This window comes from Lottia gigantea, assembly GCF_000327385.1.
Source record: "Lottia gigantea unplaced genomic scaffold LOTGIsca_2, whole genome shotgun sequence".
NCBI lineage: Eukaryota > Metazoa > Mollusca > Gastropoda > Lottiidae > Lottia > Lottia gigantea.
Window position 1 is genome coordinate 5,106,133 of NW_008708400.1, and position 22,479 is coordinate 5,128,611.

Below are 22,479 nucleotides of genomic sequence, written 5' to 3' on the forward strand. Positions count from 1 at the left end.
TAAACTTATATATTGAAACATGACCTTTAGCATTGGTTTTTAATTTTGGATGGTCAGAGAGAAAAGTAGTAATTCAGAAAATAAACAAAAGTTGAAAAGTCATTTCATTTCACTGTTGGTGTGGAAGAATCATCTCTGCAATTAATCAAGTCTAAACTACAAGATCTTAAAAATCATACAAACACAATGTCTAGACAATATTTATGATTTGTTATAACTTAATATTCAAGTCCACAACTTAATGAAATAATTTGGTCAAAAACGTCATTCAGACTACCTCCCTTGCCTACCAGATCCAGAAGTGAAGTAAAAGTTCATAAACCGAATATCTGCAGTTGATAAGATGAAATAAGTTTGCTACCTTAAAAGACAAAATTATCAAGTTCCCTTTTTTATCAACAACTTGGTTCCGAAGGATATAAGAAACATCAACCAGACAAGATCAATTATTATCATCTATGATACCTTGATAATTGAGTCTACCACTAAACAGTTAATCAATAACATTAGATTATCTGAGTTCAACCATCACTTAACTATCAAACAATAAATTGACTCTGACCAGATGCCATCTTACAAGGCATCAAACTTCTTAAAGGGATTGTTAAGATTTTGTCTAGAAATTATATGTTTATCGGGGACACTGATAGCACCAATTTGCACCATACCAATCGTCTGATGTCAATATTGCAAAGGTCATTATAAATCAAAAGCAGCTCTTGCGGTAGCACGAACCACAGATGTCTGATTGAAAATTGGAATGGTGCAAATTGATGCAATCAGTGTCCCCAATACACATAAAGATTTAGAAAACCTCTTTACAATTCCTTTAAAGGCAATATGGGTATTTTGCGCTAGTATCTCAGTTAAGGTTTATGATAATGCAAAATTTCAGCATCAGTCAACTATTTAATTGGCAAATAAATTATATCAACGGCCCTTATTGAGATTTGTCACAGTTTGAGAGTAATGAAATGATACATAATTTACTTCCAACTGTTTAGTTCATTAACCTTAGTAGGTTAATCAAGAGTAAATAACCATGTAGGTAATATTTATCAGTGAAACCTGCCAATAACTTGCCAATAAAAAATACAACAAACAAATATCATCTATCTGATAGCTAGTAGAGTAGCTTTACAAGAAAAACCTGTCAATTCTTCTTTTAAGAGCCCTAGTAGATATGCCAAAAGAAGATAGTTCAAGCTGCTCTTTTTAGAGCATAGACTGATGAAGCAGTTTTAGATGTTGATGATATCTTTTGTATAAGAGACCTGACAGCTGCAACAGCTTACCACAGGTACAGCCTTAATATCACAATCAGAATTTTATAGTCTATTTGGCGTTAAAAACTGGGAACTCCAATGATGTTATTATAGTGCATGACATGAATTTTGTCCAACCAATGCTATGAAGTCAAAAGCTTCAACCTGTTCCTTCAGAGCAAAGCTTTTGATGGAATGCCAGACTAGTTTAGCTATTCCTCTTCCTTTGATACTTTCAACCTTTTTTAGGACTAAAACTCTCACCTTCTTGGTTGTTTGATAAATTAATCAATATAAAATATGAAAATAATATCTGGCTTGATTGATTTAATGATATCATAAATCTAAATATATAAACTTTAATCAATTTATAATAAATATCTTCTAAATATACTTCTATCAAATATTGATTATATAGCTTTTATTGCCTGGAAATATCATTGAATAAGTTCTTTAATATCTTCATTCTAGACTATATGGAAACTGAGCTTCATTAATCTCTACATGCATGTCAACTGAACATTTTCAATTTTCAGCCCCCTCAAAGTCAAAATATCATGAATGTCTATTTCTTGTAGAATCTATGACGACAGACATGACTTCTTTTCTCATTTATTTTAAAACATATCAATTTTTCAATTTACAAATTTATGTCTACATTTCAAAATTCTAGAATGACATAAACCCCTGATGGACTAGATCTATGAGAACATTACTGCCAGATTAACCGCGGATGGTGTATGAGAACATTTTTACCAGATTAACCCCTGATGATCTATGAGAACATTACTTCCAAATTAACCGCTGATGATCTGAGAGAACATTTTTACCAATTTAACCCCTAATGATCTATGAGAACATTATGACCACCAGATTAACCGCTGATGGTGTATGAGAACATTTTTACCAGATTAACCCCTGATAATCTGAGAGAAAATTTTTACCAATTTAACCCCTAATGATCTATGAGAACATTATGACCACCAGATTAACCGCTGATGGTGTATGAGGACATTTTTACCAGTTTAACCACTGATGATTAACAGTATCATTAACATTAATGATGATCTGAGAGAACAATCCCCAGATTAGCCGCTGATGGTCTATGAGAACATTATCACCAGATTAACCGCTGATGGTCTGTGAGAGCATTACCAGATTAACCTATCTTCTTACCTTACCATTGATATTTTTCACACCTGTTCACAGTAACCTAATATACATTCTTAAATCAATACATAATTTAGATCATCAACAAGTGTGTAGGCGCTGCGTAGGCTCAATAAATCAAGACTCCATGCATGGCATATGTCAAGATAGTACAATCTGTTCATCAGAAAAAAATTTCCATGATTCATTTCATAGCACACAGAGTGAAAAAGTGGATGATTTCTTGACAGCTTGATATTCTACAATAATTGCATCTCATCAACATTAAGCAATCTTGAGCAGAAGAATAGGATGAAAAGCTTATCTTTCTTTATATCATATTTTTTGATAAAATTAAAAGGACACTTCTTAGTCAGGGTGAATTGGTCCTTAGAAACCAAACAGGATGATAATAAAGGTCTCCAAACCTTTTCTGATATCTCAATGTAAACAAAGTTAAAATTTTACTTTGAAAAGTAATAGGTAATTTCTATCTGTTCTATAGATATGTGAAAATAAAACTATATTCCTCTTAGGAAATTACCATGAAAATATCAATTAATTCCAAAAAATACTGTTAACTACAGAATGATATACAAAATAAGAAAATGGCAAGAGAGAAATATAAAATATATTCATAAAGAAATGGCTAGAATTGGTTAGATTAATACACAAGAGGACTATTTCATTATCTCTCTGTCGGCAACTGTTTTATTATTTTATTTCATTTCTTTAATAATCAACAAGTCAGTTAATTTCTTTTTTAAATCTGTAAAATTATAACTATTCAAAAATGGTGGTCCAAGGACAAATGTTAGTATATGGAACACTGTTGGTAAGGTATCGGATTCATAAGGTTTGTGACATTTTTTTTTCATCAACCACCACATCGTAATATGGTGTTTGATTCATGAGATCCATGTGATAAAGGAATATAAAATCATGTTTACCTTTGCCATCATATGTGGCAAATGAAAGTCTTCAACACAACAATGTTATTTGTTTTCAGCTGACACAAGCACTAAGCAGACAAAGTTATATATAGTAAAGTCAGAATGTTTCCGTCAAGAGAAGCCTATGTTGGATAACGTTCAGTATTCCAGAGAGTTTATTTCTCTGTGAAATTTAAGAACTAATCTGGGTTGGTATGCATGAGTAATGGGTATTAAAATTAAGGACTGGCAAAGTGTAATAGGATTAAATGTAGGCCTACTGGCTGATTTAGATAGTAAAAATCAATAAAAATGTTTTGACTATGAATTAATTTTCATATATGACTGGGTATACACACCTTTCTTATGATATGTTCTTTATTTTCTACAAAGCTAATTATCAATTTGAATTTTCATCAGGAAAGAAAAATATAAGAAGCAGCCATTTATTGCAACTTATATACACTTATTCAAATTCACAGAGAGATGAAAAAGATATATAAAAGACTAAAAATAAAGAAAGGAAGACACAAAGATAAAAACTCAAATACATGAAGATCCTTTCTACCAAACAAACAAAGTCATTGATCTTTCCCAGATTAGCCATACCCATTTACAGCTAGGACGAGGTCACCAGACATTAACAAGTCAACAGAAATTAGAGCCCTTGACCTACGTTTGTTGGACATAATCAAGCAAATGACATCATTCAAATCTCCTACCATTTTCCTTTAGCAACGGTACGATGATTATTCATATTTAACCATTGCTTGAACAATCCCATATTCATGTCATTAGAGACCAATAACCTCCCTTGGCAGACCATACGTCACCATTTGATATATCCATCAGGAATCTTATATTTGGAGTAAAAGAACGGTGATTGAAAATGGCAGCCTTCATTGAATCATCGAAAACTGTTGCAGGTTCGCATCAACCCACTTGTCGATCAGTGATCGATGTGAAACTTGACAGAAAGGTAATTACACGTGTCCTTAATATTTATCAAAAATTTCTGAAAATTATAACGCTTCCTTCCATTATAAATTAATTTTCAAAGTTTTCAGGTGGGGTTTTTCCCAGTAACGACGAAATGAGAGGGGGCATAACGCATTTGTGTAGTTGTACTTGCTTTGTTGAGTCATTGATAAGCAGGTTATTTGGAATAAATGTGAATATTATTTGAGGAGGTGTACAAATGTTGATTTTATTTTGTATTTTTGCTCTGAAAACTAACAAAGCTGTTTGGCACTATGACAACAACTCGGCCACGAACTTTGGTAATTCAAATTTTGTGTCTGGTTATTCAAACATTTTCCCGCAAAATGTTATTTGAAGGAATAAAGTTGGTAGAGAAATAAACTCTCTACCAAACATTTTTAAAAAGTTGTAACTAAGTGCCAGTATCAATACTGTAATTTTACAATCAAAGTTTGACATTTCAGATGTAAAATTTAAATTTATATTATTTTACTCAAATTCTATTGTAAATATTATGAGAAACAGAGCTCAGCTGTTTTTTTTTAACATTTGACTGTTTTTATGCTAGATTGTCTGTAGGAACCTATAAAAACATAGGAAGCATTAATTCAATGTGGAAATTGTATTTAATTCAAAAGGTCTCACAAATAATGATGAACATGAAATATCAATCAGATACAAATTCTCATTTCTGAGAAGAAAATGTCTTTCGGGAGAGCTGAATTTCTGCATCATCTGTCTTAAAACAGCCTATTGTCTGGACAACCTTTCATTATAGATATTATAGATATTATAGATATTATAGATATATAGATATTATAGATATATAGATATTATAGATATTATAGATATATAGATGCTGACCAGTCTGAACACTTTCTAACTCTTTCATTGTAGTTATTTAGTAGTATTTACAAAGACAAGTTCCATCCTCTTTTAATTGATGCAAACATCCATTTTAAGAGGTGTCCAATATTCCCTTTTAGTCTCCGGACTCTTTAACTCTAGATGTTAATGGGCAACAAATTATATTTTCAGGCGGTAATTTGGTCCTTGAATACATGTGAATAGTCACAGTCTAAATGACATAGCTGCATTCCACCATTGCAGACTCATCAATTTAATTTTTCAAACATGAAAAATCATGGATACACATGGCTCAAATTTCAATGGTAAGCTGTGAACACTATTACTGTCTTCCTTAGATAAACAATTCCTGTTTCTGAAACTAAGGTATGATTAATCGTAACATATTTACATTGGTTAATGTGTCCCTTTAATCCATCTTTCATCAGCACAAACTTCCGTGTCTATCAGAAAAGGTCTAATGAGTTAGACAGTCTGAGCTCTCTGTTTTTAATTAAATTTTTAAGTGCAAATTAAATTATAATGATTCTGGCTAGACATATTGACCTGCTTGTTATAATATCCATTTACCAGTACTGTTAGAATCAGATTGATAACATTGATCGAGACTTTACAAAATCTAAAGTCAAATTAAAAAATTTAAAATCTTTCTTTCTTTCAAATTATTGTCAAGATTGGAGGCTTCATGACCTGCTAGTTGAGGAATCTTGTGACTTGTCAAATATACGTAACTTTAGAGATCTTATTTGTGATCTGTGGAAAGCACTTACAACAACCAATCATGGTTCTTAATATTGAATGTGTACAATTCTATCAAAGTTGTGAAGATCTGAAAGAAAGTACCATCATTAAATATTAAGAACAATAAGCACAAAGTACCAATAGCCTTCCTCATTTTAACGTGTTTCTCTAAACGAATCAAAATAAACTTAGAACGACATAACACACTGAAACACTTAGTTAAATTTTATGAGATAGCTATTATAAGGAGTGGTGACTTCATAAATTTACCATTGTAAACTGGTGGAATGTATGAAAATTGTATTTAAAATCAAGAAAACAAACTTTGAAATACTGTTTTAAAAATCCTTTAGATACTGTCAGCTTACCTGATAATGGCAATGTAAAATGTTGAAATGAATGTTATATTTAAAATCAAGAAAAGCTATGTAAAGTTGTATTACATGTCACTTATTGTAACATAAATATCATAAAATAGTCTCATTCAAAAATATACAATTATAAAGTGTTTATAACCCTATATCCCACCAAGTCATATCATGTTCATGATCGAACAGGTCAGACTCTCTTTTTCATTCAATTGATATGATTAACAATATAAAACCTTATACTTTTCTGTAAACACCATGGCAATCGCTTCATATGAATCACTTTTCATGTGTCAGGATTACAAAATGATAATACTTAGGATTGAGAGATTCATCAGGTCAAGATATAACTTGAAGAGTTGAAGGGGCTGACACAGACAATAAATTGAAACCCTGTGGTGCTACTGGCTGTGCTCATAGTATAAAATCCCTTGACAATAGGAATTGCAAGAGGGTACTGTCAAAATTTCCCTTCTTGCACACTGCATCACGTTTCCTATAATCATTAGCCTAATCATATACAGAAAGTAAGACATTTCCTCAATGTCGGTTTTAGTTTTCTTCACAGTTATTCTGGATCAATTGACAGGTGTATAATGACTTTCACCTTGGAAAACTTATAATAGAAGATAAACAACAGACTGACCAGGATGTTTCCTATACTCTATCTGTGTCACAAACTGACATATTGTATTGGCACCAATATCCTACTGTTATTCAGTAACTGGGAGCAGTAACTTCCTGGAGGCCCCAGGTAAATGGCATCTACAAATGATTCAAAGTCATATGACATGTTTTAATTGGCCTGGAATCTTTATGATAACAAAGTCTACAAGTAATTGTGTTCTATTCCAAAATGGGTAATTTAATTCATAATTTAAGATAAAGTTCAGTTAGTTTATAAGTTTACAAATATTTGTATTAAATCTGCATGTTTTAAGTGATAATACCATATTCATAGGATTTCTTATTTCCTTTCTCTTCTGCATAAAGTATGTATCAGTTTATGACTGTTATGTCTTATCCATTTTTTATGACTGAAATTATGACTTATTGCATTATGGTACTTATGTATTTATGGAAGTCATCTCATTCTCAAGTCCATGATACTTGACTCCACAGTGAAGTCTTTGAAGGAACTTTCCTTTGATTAATACTGAACTTAAGCCTAGACATTAATAAGAGATAGATAATATCCATATTAATGAGATATATGAATTAGGTTATTAGCGGTATATTACTCTAGCACTATAAACAGATTAAACTATTTGAACCTTAGAGTGTCTCCAGTTACAGGGGGAAGCCACGGTGGCTCAGTGAATTAGACGCTTGCTCGCTAACCTGAAGGTCCAGGGTTCAATCCCGGCATAGGTCGAGATAATACCTTCAGATTTTTCAACCCGGTTTCCCCCTGTTAGTGATGCAGGTATGAGGGACTGACTTGGAAAAAGCGTCTAGTCGCTCGGATGGGACAATAAACCGAGGCCCTGTGTGCTACAGCCTGTGCATGTTAAAGATCCCTCGACAGTTGGAAATCGAAATAGAGCAGGCTAATGCCGCTGTCCTGGCAAAATGGTGTCGCCCATCTTCATTAGCCCACAAGGTTCAGAAAGGTAGGACATAAAACTCCATTCATTTCATTTCATTTTCCAGTTACAGTGGAACACTGAATTTGTATTGAAGAAAAACCACAGAAAACTAATTTACTAACATTAAAAAGCAAAACATATTTGTCTTGAAGAAGAATGGTTCTTGACTACTAATCAAGTTCCCAATTACTGGTAGATCCTCTTATCATGCTGATGAATCCAGATATTCTTGCTTTTATTCTTTGGAAAATAGTAATCTATGACAAATATTCAAATTATTTATGAACTCTTTTTAAATACATAATTGGTATTAACTCCCAATAACGTAACCAGAACTAAACGACTCAACCAAAAGTAAAAATAAGCAATGATATATCATAGATTTGCCTTCTGAATTCAGAGTAATACTGTCCATAGTTTAGATCCATTTCATAATGTTAGTGCAAGTGGCACAGATAATTCCTCTATTAGTTTCAGTTTACTGTATGAAAATCTGTGATCTATAATATTAGCAAAATCTACATCATATAACCTTTTTATATACATTTGATGAATTTACATGATTCAATTTTTAAAAAATTCAAATGCTCCTCAAAATCGACAGAAGGCCTAGTCCACAACAGTTAACCACCTTCTAGTTAAAAAGGCAGAGTTTGTTTATCTTTACTATCAAAATAATTCATTAAATAGCTTCTTATATTCTTAGAGTCAAACCAAGAAATAAAACATGAAACCACAAACAACCTTGAAGACGGAACAAACATGTTTCTAAGACATGGCTTAAATAATCCCCAACTAGTGTCTCAACAATTCAAAGGCTTATCTATAAGAACTATTTTGAGTTGTACTCATTGGGTACTAAGGCAGTACTAACAGTAACAATGGAGTTATATCATAATTTGTAATTGAAAATAAATACAGTAACCACAGTATAGAGCTTTAAGAATCTTAAACAAATTTGTCATCAATATCAAAGACCTACATTTCAAGATATACATAACTGAGAACATAACCTTTTACAAATCCCCAGATGATATAGAATAGTGACTAAAATTACCTACTGGAGTCAGAAAATGATCTATATATGATCCAATATTAAGAGAAAAAACGCTATTTACCGTAAATAAAAATGATGTGGATTATAAAACCATCAATAAATTCCGTTAAACTGAAGCTAAGAGTTAAACTAGTTAGAGTGAATATAGTGTACAATATCTCTACTGCTGGTATATCAGTTGTCACGGTTACCACGCTCAAAAATCAATATTCTAATTAGTATTAAAGAACTGAGAGTGGAGTGAAGTAGGAGGCAACATATAGATGGAGATTATAATTTCTAATATTTCTGAACTAATTTCTAGCTGACTTGTGGATTTTTGGGGTCGGGGTAAAAGATAGAGAGAAGGTTGGAAAAAAGGGTCAATGAAATTCTAATTAGATCTAGTATTAAAAAACTGAGAGCTGGGTGAAGTAGGGGGCAATATATTGATGGAGATTATAATTTCTAATATTTCTGATCCTATTTCTAGTTGACTTGTGGATTTTTGGGGTCAGGGTAAAAGAGAGATTGTAATATTTCAATTAGAAACCAGTAAACACATACTGAGTAGGAGGCAATATATAGATAAGATTATAATTTCTAATATTTCTGAACTAATTTTGAACTTGTGGGTTTTTGGGGTAGGGGTAAGAAAGAAGAAGGTTTCTGGGTTGGAAGGCTAAGTTTATTCAAGAAGCTGAGTTAGCTGATAATAGATAGTATAAATTCTCGATGTCTTGCATAGAGATAAAGGTTGAAAGCCAACTCTCCACAGCACTGTCTGTGGCATCAGAATATTTCTAACCTTAAGTAGGTTTTAACCCACAGTACCTAATTGCATTGAATAACGACCATCCAACTGAATGGGGACTGTTCAACTCAAATACATTTTAAGGGTTGAGGCAAGGGGTTCAGAGCAATATATCTGATAGAGATCTTAAATGAGATACCAGTACCAGATTTTAACCAAGCAACCTCTGACAACAACACACTATGCAATCCTCAGGAATTGACAACTCCTACCAGGTTACTATAGCCTTCTCTTTCAACATCAAGACTGGGTTATTTCAGCTACTTTTTCTATAGAGCCCATAAGCTAACAAGTTGCATCTCTTTTGTTTATTTAGGCATTCCCATATGTTCAATGAGAAACAATGATTATAAGTGGCTCTTTTAAGACTACATTTACATTTACATAAATAAAATGAAATGAACTCATTTTGATGCATGTCATAGAGGCTGAAAGGCTTTGAAGACTTGAAGTACGTCATAAATCTTGTTTATTTATCATAAATATTATTTGTCCAAAGAAAAAGCATTTATACCTATGGCTATAAAAACTTTCCAACTACAATATACAACATCTCATATGATGACTACACTATACACAACCTAAATTAACATTGTCTAGTACTCAGAGAATTATTACTATCAAACTATGCGATGTATCCAATCATAGATACGCTTTCAATATTTAGGGACATCATTTTCACGCTGATTTGATTTTGGGACACATACAAAAACTGGTTGAAAACCACTGCTTACGTTTAAGCTAACAACCTTAATGTAGACTAGGACCACTGGCAATGTAGCTATAACATGTGCCAAATTTCTCATTACTATACCTTATAGGCTTATAATCAAATGACATGATGAGGAACCAATCTCTAAAGTTTGGCCTTGAGATTCTAGTATGACTATTATTAATTTTATAGAAGGATGACCAAATTATAAATGGCAAATCATGGATTTAGCCTGAATGACAATAAAAATCAATAATACGACAACTACAAAACCAATGTGCGTTGGAAACGATTTGAAATATACAATATAACAATTAATTTAACATATTACGAAAATATATAAGTAAATTACCCTTTAGATTGCAAAATAATGTGTGACAGATTGGTAAAATTTCTTGTTTGTTTTCTTTTCACTGACAAAAAGAGAAGATAACTCTAGCGAGACTTAGACCACAATAAATACAGTATGTTAATATTGCCTTTATGGAGCTCCACAAATCTGTCTGGATTCAGACCACATCAAAAGAAACAGTCTTCTTTTTCAGCAAAGAAACCAAGTGAAATAATCGAAAGGAAGAATCTCCACACTGTAAGGTTCGAGTAGGAGAGCTCACCAGCAATTTTTCCCTTTGTAAAATGGTAAGTAATTTAAATCGGGGGACCAATTTAATCCAGGCCAGTCTCAATTGCGTAGAAACATCACTGTCTATTCTAATGACACTATGGACAACAAGTGTTTTTCTATGAACCGAAAGCAACATAAAAATGGTGTCTGTTTATTTTGCTGTGATGTATCAATAACTGTACTAGAAATAATTTACAATCTCCAACGCAGTCCCAGTAAGTTTGTTTGCAAAAGACAACTAGGAATACGGGAATACATGTATATTCTTGTCACAAGATCTTAATATAGGCAAAAAGTATACAGTAGATATGACAGTGAAGGGGAAAATATGAAATGGAACTATTTCAAGTAGTAAATATAAACATTTATTACAGAATTTATTTATCACAGCAATCTGTACAATAATACTTGACAATGTTGACATTATGAAAAATGATAAATGTGCTATGAAATGATAAATGTGCTATGAAATGATAAATGTGCTATGAAATGAAAATGTGCTCTGAAAGTAAATAAGTTCTAAAAAATGAAATAAATGTAATAAAATGATTGACACATTTTGAACATGAAATATTGAAAATACTTGCACATTACATGCAGTGCTTCACTTGTGACATATTTTTTTTTGCATCTCATAATGACTGTTGTTTGCAAATACCCAACATTTATTCAATCTATAGGTAAAGCTGTACAATTGTTCAATTCTAAGAAAATGTCACAAATAATAGAAAATTGTCTTATCACACCTTTCTTAGTTTTGAAGTAATGTTACAGAAGCACACTGCTGCATTGCTAAAACACAGTTATATATTTTTAAATGACATTGAAATATGTGAATTGTGGACACAACTGTATTTTTTTTAATAGTGTAATGGTTTTTTTCTGAAATATTGGTATGATTACTTTGAAGCATTAATAATGTTTCTAATTGCTATAAACCCAAAAAGATAATAGGCAAATTCTTGCTATTTTGGCACATACACCCTCTTTTATTTACATGTTAAAAATTGCTCTTCAACCAAAACATAGCATATGATTTAGATATATGATCCCTGTACTTTGACTTTAAGAGTTGTTACGTTCATGATTTTCATTCAATGATCAGCAAGAATCAGCAATCAAAATGAGCAGGAGATAAACGTAACCTGGGTGAAAATCCTGAGCTATTAATACGAGGTGATGAGCTGGTTGAATTTGGTGTTCTCACATTACGAAATTTCTTTTTAAAAGCTATTAAAAGAGCTTTCTGTAAGGGTGCATCTGAGGTTCCTTCATTTGATTTGGCTGGAGTTCCACCTGGGGATCTGAAAAACACAAAAAAGATTTAATCAAATCATGTCATTAAATAAAAAAGAAATATTTAGACAAGAAGATTCCTTTTCATATTGACCTAAGTGCGATGCTTGTAGATATTCATGCATGTATAAAGTTCATTTCTTTAATAAACTAGGTCATATTTTAAGAGATAAAATTTGGTTTTCCAGGTATCTTGGAAAATATACAGTAAGATAAAACTTGTGAGGCATGCAAATAAATGAAGCCAGCCTACCTAATAACAGTTGTAGCTTTAAGTCTAGTCAGAGGATTAGCTGACTGTAAATCTGACAAAAGATTAGAACTAGGTTTCGATGGAGACCTTGATAATCTGGTTCTAGAATAAAACAAATAGATAGGACATATTTATTATTATACGTCTTTCATTACCATTGACCTAATAAATCTCTTCTTTACATTCAATCCCTGTTAACTGATGTCTATTTTTAAGTTTGTACAGTTTAGAATTGATCAGGGTTAAATTATTATACAATTAGGCAAAAAAGTAACTTCACAAACTTTTACAATGACAAGGATCTGTTGTCATTGCTTTTATCGATTTGCAAGTTGGAAAAAAAAAATTTTAATTGAAAAATAAACAAACCTTCTCCTTCGCTTTCTTACACATACATTCTTTGGTGTTAAAAACTGAAAATAAAAATAGAATATATTAAAGCTAAAGTTGTGGAAATTTCAATTTGCTTGGGATTCATGTAAATTTTTGTATTCAAATTGGTAGCATTGGAACAGTACTGTGGCAGATGTTGCAACAGATGCAGGGCATGTTTACTCAATTGGAGCACCTTCTGCCTCTCTGGGACTTTGTTTATCAACTTAGCATCCCTTTTGAGATTCTACATGTTGTTCATTTGGTATATTTATCATTACAAATTTTCCAACAATCATGAACATAATAATAAGGAAAAATTTGGACTTTCCAATCAATACCATAATGCATGTTTAGAATAGCTCATTCATGAAATTAGGGGTGACACCTGACAAATGACATACTTACATCATTACTAGAGTCTGGTCTGATTGACATAGTAACATCATCTATTTTGATATCATCACTATTAGGTTCTTTATTCTCTTGTTCATCATAGATACAATATAATACTTCATTAGTCTGAGGCGTGGCTGGCAGGGGAGGATGTGACATCTTTAAATACAAATGAAACATAGTGTATACAGTTATACATTATCAAAAACAAATAAACAACTCAGTTGACAAGATATCAAACTTCAGACACACAGGCTTAGTTTTCTTAAGATTGTTAGTACTTGGTTTATTTATTACTCAGACAGGATTGATTTCAAATGAAGCAGTATCCTATTGATTTGTTGTAATTGTATGGAATATATGTACATGTACAGGGAACTTGAAAAAAAAAATGCAAAACAGGTCCAAACTTAGTGGATTAACTCATTATTATCTGAAGGTTTCTGGCAAGCACTTCAAATTCAATTCAGAATAATTGAATATGATGTCTGTGTAAGTCAGTTAGTAAAAAAAGACAAGTTTGATAAAATACTGGAATAACAGCAATGGTAACAATCTTACCTGTAATTGAGCAGCTCTTTGTTGTTGTGTAAAGAATGATGATGGTAGAGGTGGGGGAGGAGGTGGAAGGGGCACCCTTTCATCTTCCTTACTCTCATTCTGAACCACTGGTAAATCAGCCAGACTAATCTGTACATAAGGAGAATAATTTGCTGGACTTCCACAACTCAGTCTGGGTTTTTTTCTGGTGTGAGGAGTACAACATGGTGTAGAGTAATGTGTCTGGTTTAATAAGTTGGGTGAGGACTTTGACTTTGCAGCTAAAATGAAACAAAAACTGATAGTAGGATAACAAGCCTTCTTACAGGAGAAGGTTTGAACTTACGACACATATTCTCAAGCAGTCAGCAATCATACTTTCTAGCAACTGAGCTAGTGTAATGCTCAAAATCAGATTTGGAAATGAAACAGAATTACGAAATGAATTAGACATGTGTATTGCTTTTCTTCAGCAGGAGTCTGACCTTCATTATAGATCTAGATTCCAAGTTTCAAAAATCAGTAACAGACAGCTTGCCAGACAAGATAAAATACACCAATAGCTGCAAACTGATGTTCTTTTTATGGCTGCAAACATCAATAACATGAAAATTGAATGAAACCCCTGACCTCAATTGTGGTTAAGACATCAGAGTCCATAATAGTAAATAAATCAAAACTTTGGCCTATCTTTAATAATTTCAGGGAGTGGAGTATTGTCAACTTGCAAATAGCACACCATGTTTTATAAAGATTATTTTAGGTTCTTTTGTCCTAGAAATCTAATTATTTTGTGCATTGACTAGGACAATAACTAAAAAACTGGTGTAAAAAATATGGGCAATTTCAACTTCAATCTGAAATATCAATCAAAATATGTATACTAAGTTTTGTTAAATCATTTTATATTGTGCTTACAGTAAGTTTGTAACTCAAACTGTTCATAGAAAAAACATCATGAAGATTTCATCATTCTATGTCCAATTCTATGAAATGAGGTTGTGCAACCTTCTTGAACAATGTATGTTCAAATATTTCAAATAGTCATGGGATCTATGACTATAAACAGTTGTTATTGTCCCATCCTCACAGCTACACTATGTTTTATTGACATCTTTGATGTTTCTGAAGTGTTAACTATCTATATATTAGAGAAAGAACACAATTTTCACTTCCAACTTTTGGTGATACAACATTTAATCAATTTTCCCCAAAATGTTTGAACCATGTGCCCTTCAGAATATTTATAAACATTATGCCTAGATTGAACTCTGGGCCCCGTTTCACTAAACTTCTTAAGTCAAATATTTTCTTAAGTCTGTCTTACGTAAGAAAAAATCGAAAATTTGAGTTTCACCAAAATTCTTAAGCTAAGAAATTTTGGCGTAACTTACGACAGCTATACCCTATCGTAACTATTTTTTTAATTCAAGAAATGCTTCAGAAAAGATGAAACTAGACAATTTCTGTTTTGAGATCAAAGCCTTGAAGTTTTTCGCATTTTCCCTGCATAATTTGTTTTTTTTTTGCTATTATGACCATTCAATTTTTTGACGGTCAATCGTTAAGATGACGCCATTAATGTCAAGGTGACATAATTTCACGTTTCAAAATCTTACCAACATTTTGCGGAAAAACTAGTAAATTTTCACCACTATAGACTTTTTAAAAGAGTTTTATGAAATATATTTCTTTTCTGTAAATTGATGAAAAAGATAGCTTGCCAGGCAAGGTAACATACGCCCACTGGCAGCTGTCAGAAATGATTAAACAGTCTATAGTGACTACAGGGTTGCACAATATAGCTAATAGAGTGAAACTTCAAGTCAGACACGATATTTCGGTGAAATATTATCCGATCATTGCGAAAATCGATAGGGATCATCTTCATAATGACATTGACATACAAAATAAAATTCAAAAGAATCTGTAAACAATTGTAGCCTGTAGAGTGAGCACGAGTTGCACAATATAGCTAATAGAGTAAAACGTCAGGTCAGACACGATATTTCGGTGAAAAATTATCCGATCATCATGAAAATCGATAGATCATCATGAAAATCAATAGGGATCATCTTCATAATGACATTGACATACAAAATAAAAATCAAAAGAATCTGTAAACAATTGTCGCCTGTAGAGTGAGCACGAGTTGCACAATATAGCTAATAGAGTAAAACGTCAGGTCAGACACGATATTTCGGTGAAAAATTATCCGATCATCACGAAAATCAATAGGGATCATCTTCATAATGACATTGACACACAAAATAAAAATCAAAAGAATCTGTAAAAAATTGTAGCCTGTAGAGTGAGCACGAGTTGCACAATATAGCTAATAGAGAAAAACGTCAAGTCAGACACGATATTTCGGTGAAAAATTATCCGATCATCATGAAAATCGATAGATCATCATGAAAATCAATAGGGATCATCTTCATAATGACATTGACATACAAAATAAAAATCAAAAGAATCTGTAAAAAATTGTAGCCTGTAGAGTGAGCACGAGTTGCACAATATAGCTAATAGAGAAAAACGTCAAGTCAGACACGAGATTTCGGTGAAAAATTATCCAATCATCACGAAAATCAATAGGCATCATCTTCATAATGACATTGACACACAAAATAAAAATCAAAGAATCTGTAAAAAATTGTAGCCTGTAGAGTGAGCACGAGCCAAATGTGAAGGGACGGACCGACGGACCAACGGACCGACGGGGTGATTACAATATACATCCATCTTACGTGTGGGCGTATAAAAAGATGTAAATTGAAAAAAACAGTGCTGTGGACTGCGTGCATAAATCCTGGACCTTAAGGTTAGCGCTCAAGCATCTAACTCACAGTGCCAACTTTAAGAAAAAGGCTCTATGTAGCCTTTTGCATAGCAATGTACTTATTCAGCAACAAGCATTGTTCAAGACATATTAAAACATCTGAAATTTCTTTATAGCCCACAGAAATTTCAATATGTTTCACTAAAAACAACACAATTCATATCTTTTTAATTCTAAAATATACACAATTATAACAATTTTTAACAATCTTTTTCTTTTTTGATGATTTAGTAAAAAGTATTCATCAACTTCAAGTGCTGATATTTCTTTAATCTTGTGAACTCACATCTACAATATAAAATGAAAATTTGATTAAAGCTTAGTAAAATTACCCTACAATTCATAAAGACATAAAGAATTCATCTTAATTCCTATCATATATTATAAAATTATTAGTCCTTTATCTTATTTGCTATCATATATCATAACATCATCATCCTTCAACTTTTCATTTATTATAACATTATCATTCCTTCATTTTAATTCCTATCATATATCATAACATTATCATTCCTTCATTTTAATTCCTATCATATATCAACATTATCATCCTTTACTTTATCATATATTATTACATTATCATTCCTTCACCTTATTATATATTATAACATTATCATCCTTCAACTTATCATATATTATAACATTATCATTCCTCCATCTTAATTCCTATCATATATCATAACATTATCATCCTTCACTTTATCATATATTACTACATTATCATTCCTTCACCTTATCATATATTATTACATTATCATCCTTCACTTTATCATATATTACTACATTATCATTCCTTCATCTTAATTCCTATCATATATCATAACATTATCATTCCTTCATCTTAATTCCTACCATATATCATAACATTATCATCCTTCACTTTATCATATATTACTACATTATCATTCCTTCATCTTCATTCCTATCATATATCATAACATTACCATTCCTTCATCCTAATTCCTATCATTATATCATAACATTAGCATTCCTTCATCTTAATTCCTATCATATATCATAACATTACCATTCCTTCATCTTAATTCCTATCATTATATCATAACATTATCCTTCACCTTATCATATATTACTACATTATCATTCCTTCATCTTAATTCCTATCATTATATCATAACATTAGCATTCCTTCATCTTAATTCCTATCATATATTATAACATTATCCTTCACCTTATCATATATTACTACATTATCATTCCTTCATAATAATTCTTATAATATATCATAACATTATCATTACAGCTTTATTCTCATCAAAACTTTCTCTCTCTTAATTTTACATTTATCAATCTCAAACCTACCTACTACCCATAAAAGTCCTATCTAATATAATAATATCTGAAAATATTTGACCTACCTCAGCCTTGGACCTGAAACGACTCACTTCATTTTATGTTGCACACCTGAAATAAAAAGGAAAAAAATAATTTAAAGATAAATAATTTTGTGATACACTAGATGTATCTAAAATGCATTTGAGTTTGAAAGGACATAAGGAATAAAGTAATTAGTGTTCAAGGGATGCATGGAGTTTTAATACACACACCTCATCAAAACAATTGCTGATAAACAATATAATATAACAATAACCCACCATAAAATTTCAAGCATTATTTCTGCCATTTTTCTCTTTTTCATAATCTTCAAGGATTTTTAATCTAAAAGAAAAAGAGGCAAAGAAAGTTTGATGAGATAACATCAATTATCAGCTCTCAAATACAAAGGAGGAGGTTAAAAATAAGAGCTTGCAGCTTTTGTCTCCATATGGTAAAACTAGGAATGTTGAAATTGATACTAAATATGAGACAGGATTTTTCTTACTAAATAACCATAAAGAAAAAGAATGCTTGAATTAAAAAAAAAGTTGCAAAATAATCAGTCAAATAATAGGTTGAATATTAATTTCATTTAACAAATAAACACTTACCTAACTTTCAGGATTAAAATTATCTTTAAATTCTGCATCTGGGAACATTCTTGTATTATGTTGCTGACATGACAAGAAGAATTGTACCCTGGGATGTCTGCTATCACAATGAACATCAAATACAGGATGAGATATACTGATTTCAACTCACTCTCCAAGAATACAGGATGAGAGAGGTCTCTACCATACGCTGATTTTAGCTCACCTCAAAGCTGTGAATAATTACCCTTTGTTTATAATCTCTAAAAATCCTTATATCCCTGAACAAAATTCAATTTAACATTGAAAGCCCTGAACAAAATTCAATTTAACATTGAAAACCCTGAACAAAATTCAATTTAACATTGAAAGCCCTGAACAAAACTCATTCTCAATCAAGAATTTTAGTCCAATACAATGGCAAAGGGTTAGACAGATCAAATAGGCTTTTGGTTTTTGATTTTGGTTTGGTAAATTCAGTTAATAAATTTCTTTAAATTGTCACAGATCACTAGTCAGACTCATTGTTTTCTCAAAGTTAGTCCAGGTCAAAATCAACAATATTAGCAATCTACATACAATCATGTTCTAATTTCATCAAAATCATATAAATACTATAGCCTCTATCATTTTTTACAAGAATTGTGAATAGATCAACAAACAATCGGCATTGTACAGGCAGATGGACAGAGATTTATATTCTGATGGTGTCTATCAAATTTGCAAGTTAATTTTTGAGTTATCTAAAAAAGAAAGTTCTAAGAATGAATACTCACTGGTAGAATACTTAAAGGCTTTTTCCATTCCTTGTTTTAAATTGTTTAATTTGGTTGTTGATTCGTCTATATTTACTATACAGTTAGGACAGTTATCTCCATGTAGCCATCGTAATAGCTTTAACTAGAAAATAACAATTCAACTGTTCACCAAAATTAACATACAAAACAGGCATTAAGTTGAGTAAGATTTCTATTGATTTAAAAATGAATGCCTAAATAAGATAATAAAAAAAACTATATAAACATATAAAAATTAAAATAGTAGATAATGTCCAAATACACCACCTTGCACATGTGGCTAGTAAACAAGATCAAGTTTAAAGAAATAGAGAGAAAATGAAAGGAGCTACTCATATACACTCAAAGAATCACAGAAGTTAATACTGCTCTAAATTTCATTTCAAATTTGTTGCAAGTTTCCTAAGTTTTTATTTCATTTTTGATCAAATATCAAAATATCTATGAAAATTGTTTGAAAATTAATGGACTTGAACATGGTATGGGAGACAGTTTTTACACCAATTATTTGAGCTTTTCAGGTAAAGTTTTTTTTTTACAAACCTTCAAATTGGAGAAAAAACCAGCATTTTCTATTTCTTCCATTCTTCTCTTACGTAAAACTTTCCTGTATGATTCTGGATGACTGTCAATGTATTTCACTAACCTCTGAAATGAAGTTGAAATTCTAAAACTCTGACTAATATTTGGAGCTCAGTGCAACTCAGTCATGTATATCTGGAGCTAAAAGAACTGAACTCAGTCATGATTATTTGGAGTGCCAAAACCTGCAACTCATGTTTAAGTCATGCAATAAAATGGTTGGATGCAATCCTTATCTCTGGGACAACTTTGTATGGATATTTCGTGTACACTAAACTATAAATATTTTGTAACAAGGTAGGCCCAATGTTACTACTTGACAAGAGTTCCTCATACTGTAGAATATCATAACCTCTTGCTTTTAAAAATCATTCAATATGAATGAACGACTGTCAGTAATAAGGGAACCTAACCAACCTGTATTTCTCTCTCAGTATCTGATTTGATATTTTCTTCATATTCTTCACTTGTAAGATGTCTGGTAAATATCTTTTCATTGACTATGTCTTCTGGTTCATCAAATTCTTTAATTAAGTTCTCCAGGCTCGACCACTGGGAGTCATCCATTCTTTTTAAACTGGAAACAGACGAGAGTAGTTTTATAATCTAGCAGTGATTTGGTTTGTAATCTATTTTGTGTGCGGGTTTTTTTTAGGTCATTATCATTTAGTTCACCTTTAAAGAGCAGGGAGAATTAAAAACAAGGACATTCAAAATCAAATTAGCATTAAGCCATAACTTTCCTTTACAAAGAAAAAAAAAGGTAAAGAATCTTGACGTCACAGATTCCTTGACATGAATTCAAGAATGAGATGGCTAAAGCTGATTAAAACTACTCTACAATGATTTCTGAATCGAATTTTGTCAATCATTTTCGAACGAATTGAAAGATTCATTACAAAATACTACTGATAGTTATTTATTGTAAAATATTCAGTCCGAAAAGCAGGGCATTTTCACATGAATTTTCTGGGAGGAAAATGTGACTATTTCAAAGGTAAAATCACTGAACCTTATATTTTTATAGACCTGAAGACATTCTAAGACTAATGGCATAAAGTTTAAAATTTTATTTTGAACATTTATGAAATGAGAGAAAAAATTCAATTCAAAGCTCATTGTAGTCAGCCAGATGGCTAATTCATGTCCTAGTTCTGGCATATTTGGTCTCACACTGCCGTTCAATGTCTTAATTAGCTCAATGTCAATGAGGTGCAGAAAAGTAAAAATTGGGGTTTGTATTTTCATTTAGTTAAAACAATTTATAGTTTGCAGAATTAAAACAATGTAGTCCAAATTGTCATTAAAAAATAAGAGTTCAATTTGTTATTGACTTTGGTCTATGTTGTACAACAATGTTAAATAAATGATTACGGCACATAGTCCCAAAAATATCAACTCGAGGAACTAAGATATCAACCTCTTTCAGATTCTGTGATTATCTGTGATAAAATCAAATATGCGTGAACCAAACTGATTTATATTTCCCGCAATCACACAGACAGCAATCACAGCTGGTATTATCAACGGAAATTTATTGGTTAGAGTATAAGGATTTTTCGCCATGTAAATATGAAATAAAGAAACGAAATATTTTCAAATATGTTCTTCTTTACCAATCTAAAGTTATTTAATCTTCATCAGTATAATGTTATAGACTGCAATAAGTACACTGCTTAAAAACACAATGATAAATCCATTACAAAATAGTTAAAAAATTAATTATGAGAAATTTCGTTATCCTATTTTTAACTGTACGTACAAATTAAAGATTCACATCCGGGCATGATTAGGCGGACACCGCCATTGAAATTGTTTGAGTGCGATTTAGGTCGCGCTTTCCTGGCGCTTTTGAGGCGAAAAAACGATCGAATTTAGGGGACGATCAACCCCATAAGTTTCTTTTTTACACCCTCCACAAATTTATCTACAAATTTGTTTGATATAATACAGATTAACGTTATATTTTACAATTTTTGTCGTTGCAATCATGGCTTTATAAAATGTCTCCTTATTTGTACGGAAGTTCAAGTTTCTCTGCTCAGCAGATAGGGGAAACCCGACTTTCTGGCACCTTGGTTGTGCCCAAAGACTTAGTTTATGTTGGAAGAGGAAAAGTGTGTAATGGAAAAGAAAGGATCTCGTCAATCTTCAGTACCCCCGCCAAAGGGCAATGGACCATCAGCCGATAAAAAAAATGGTAAGATTGCATATATTGGATGACCTTGACCTTTCAAAGTATGGGAATGTCACCACCACAAGAAATGATTGCCACTTGGCAACCTCTGAAATCTGTGTTCAATTTTGTTCTTCGCATTTTTCTTTCAATTTGTAGCCTATTTGTTAAGTGCTAATTTATAAAAAAAAATGCAGTTGATAAATTATTTAAGTGGGAAA

The 22,479-nt window shown here is 31.7% G+C and overlaps 1 protein-coding gene across 1 annotated transcript; it reads right to left on the minus strand.

Annotated features, from left to right (window-relative positions):
- Positions 1–12,190: 12,190 nt before the first annotated feature.
- LOTGIDRAFT_152954 (hypothetical protein) lies at positions 12,191–20,649 on the minus strand (the record flags this gene model as incomplete). Its single annotated transcript, XM_009053441.1, has 10 exons — positions 12,191–12,383; positions 12,629–12,730; positions 12,998–13,041; positions 13,409–13,555; positions 13,958–14,217; positions 17,065–17,066; positions 18,182–18,200; positions 19,480–19,603; positions 20,044–20,148; positions 20,500–20,649. 10 exons carry the CDS (start codon positions 20,647–20,649, stop codon positions 12,191–12,193), a joined length of 1,146 nt encoding a protein of 381 aa, XP_009051689.1.
- Positions 20,650–22,479: the final 1,830 nt, after the last annotated feature.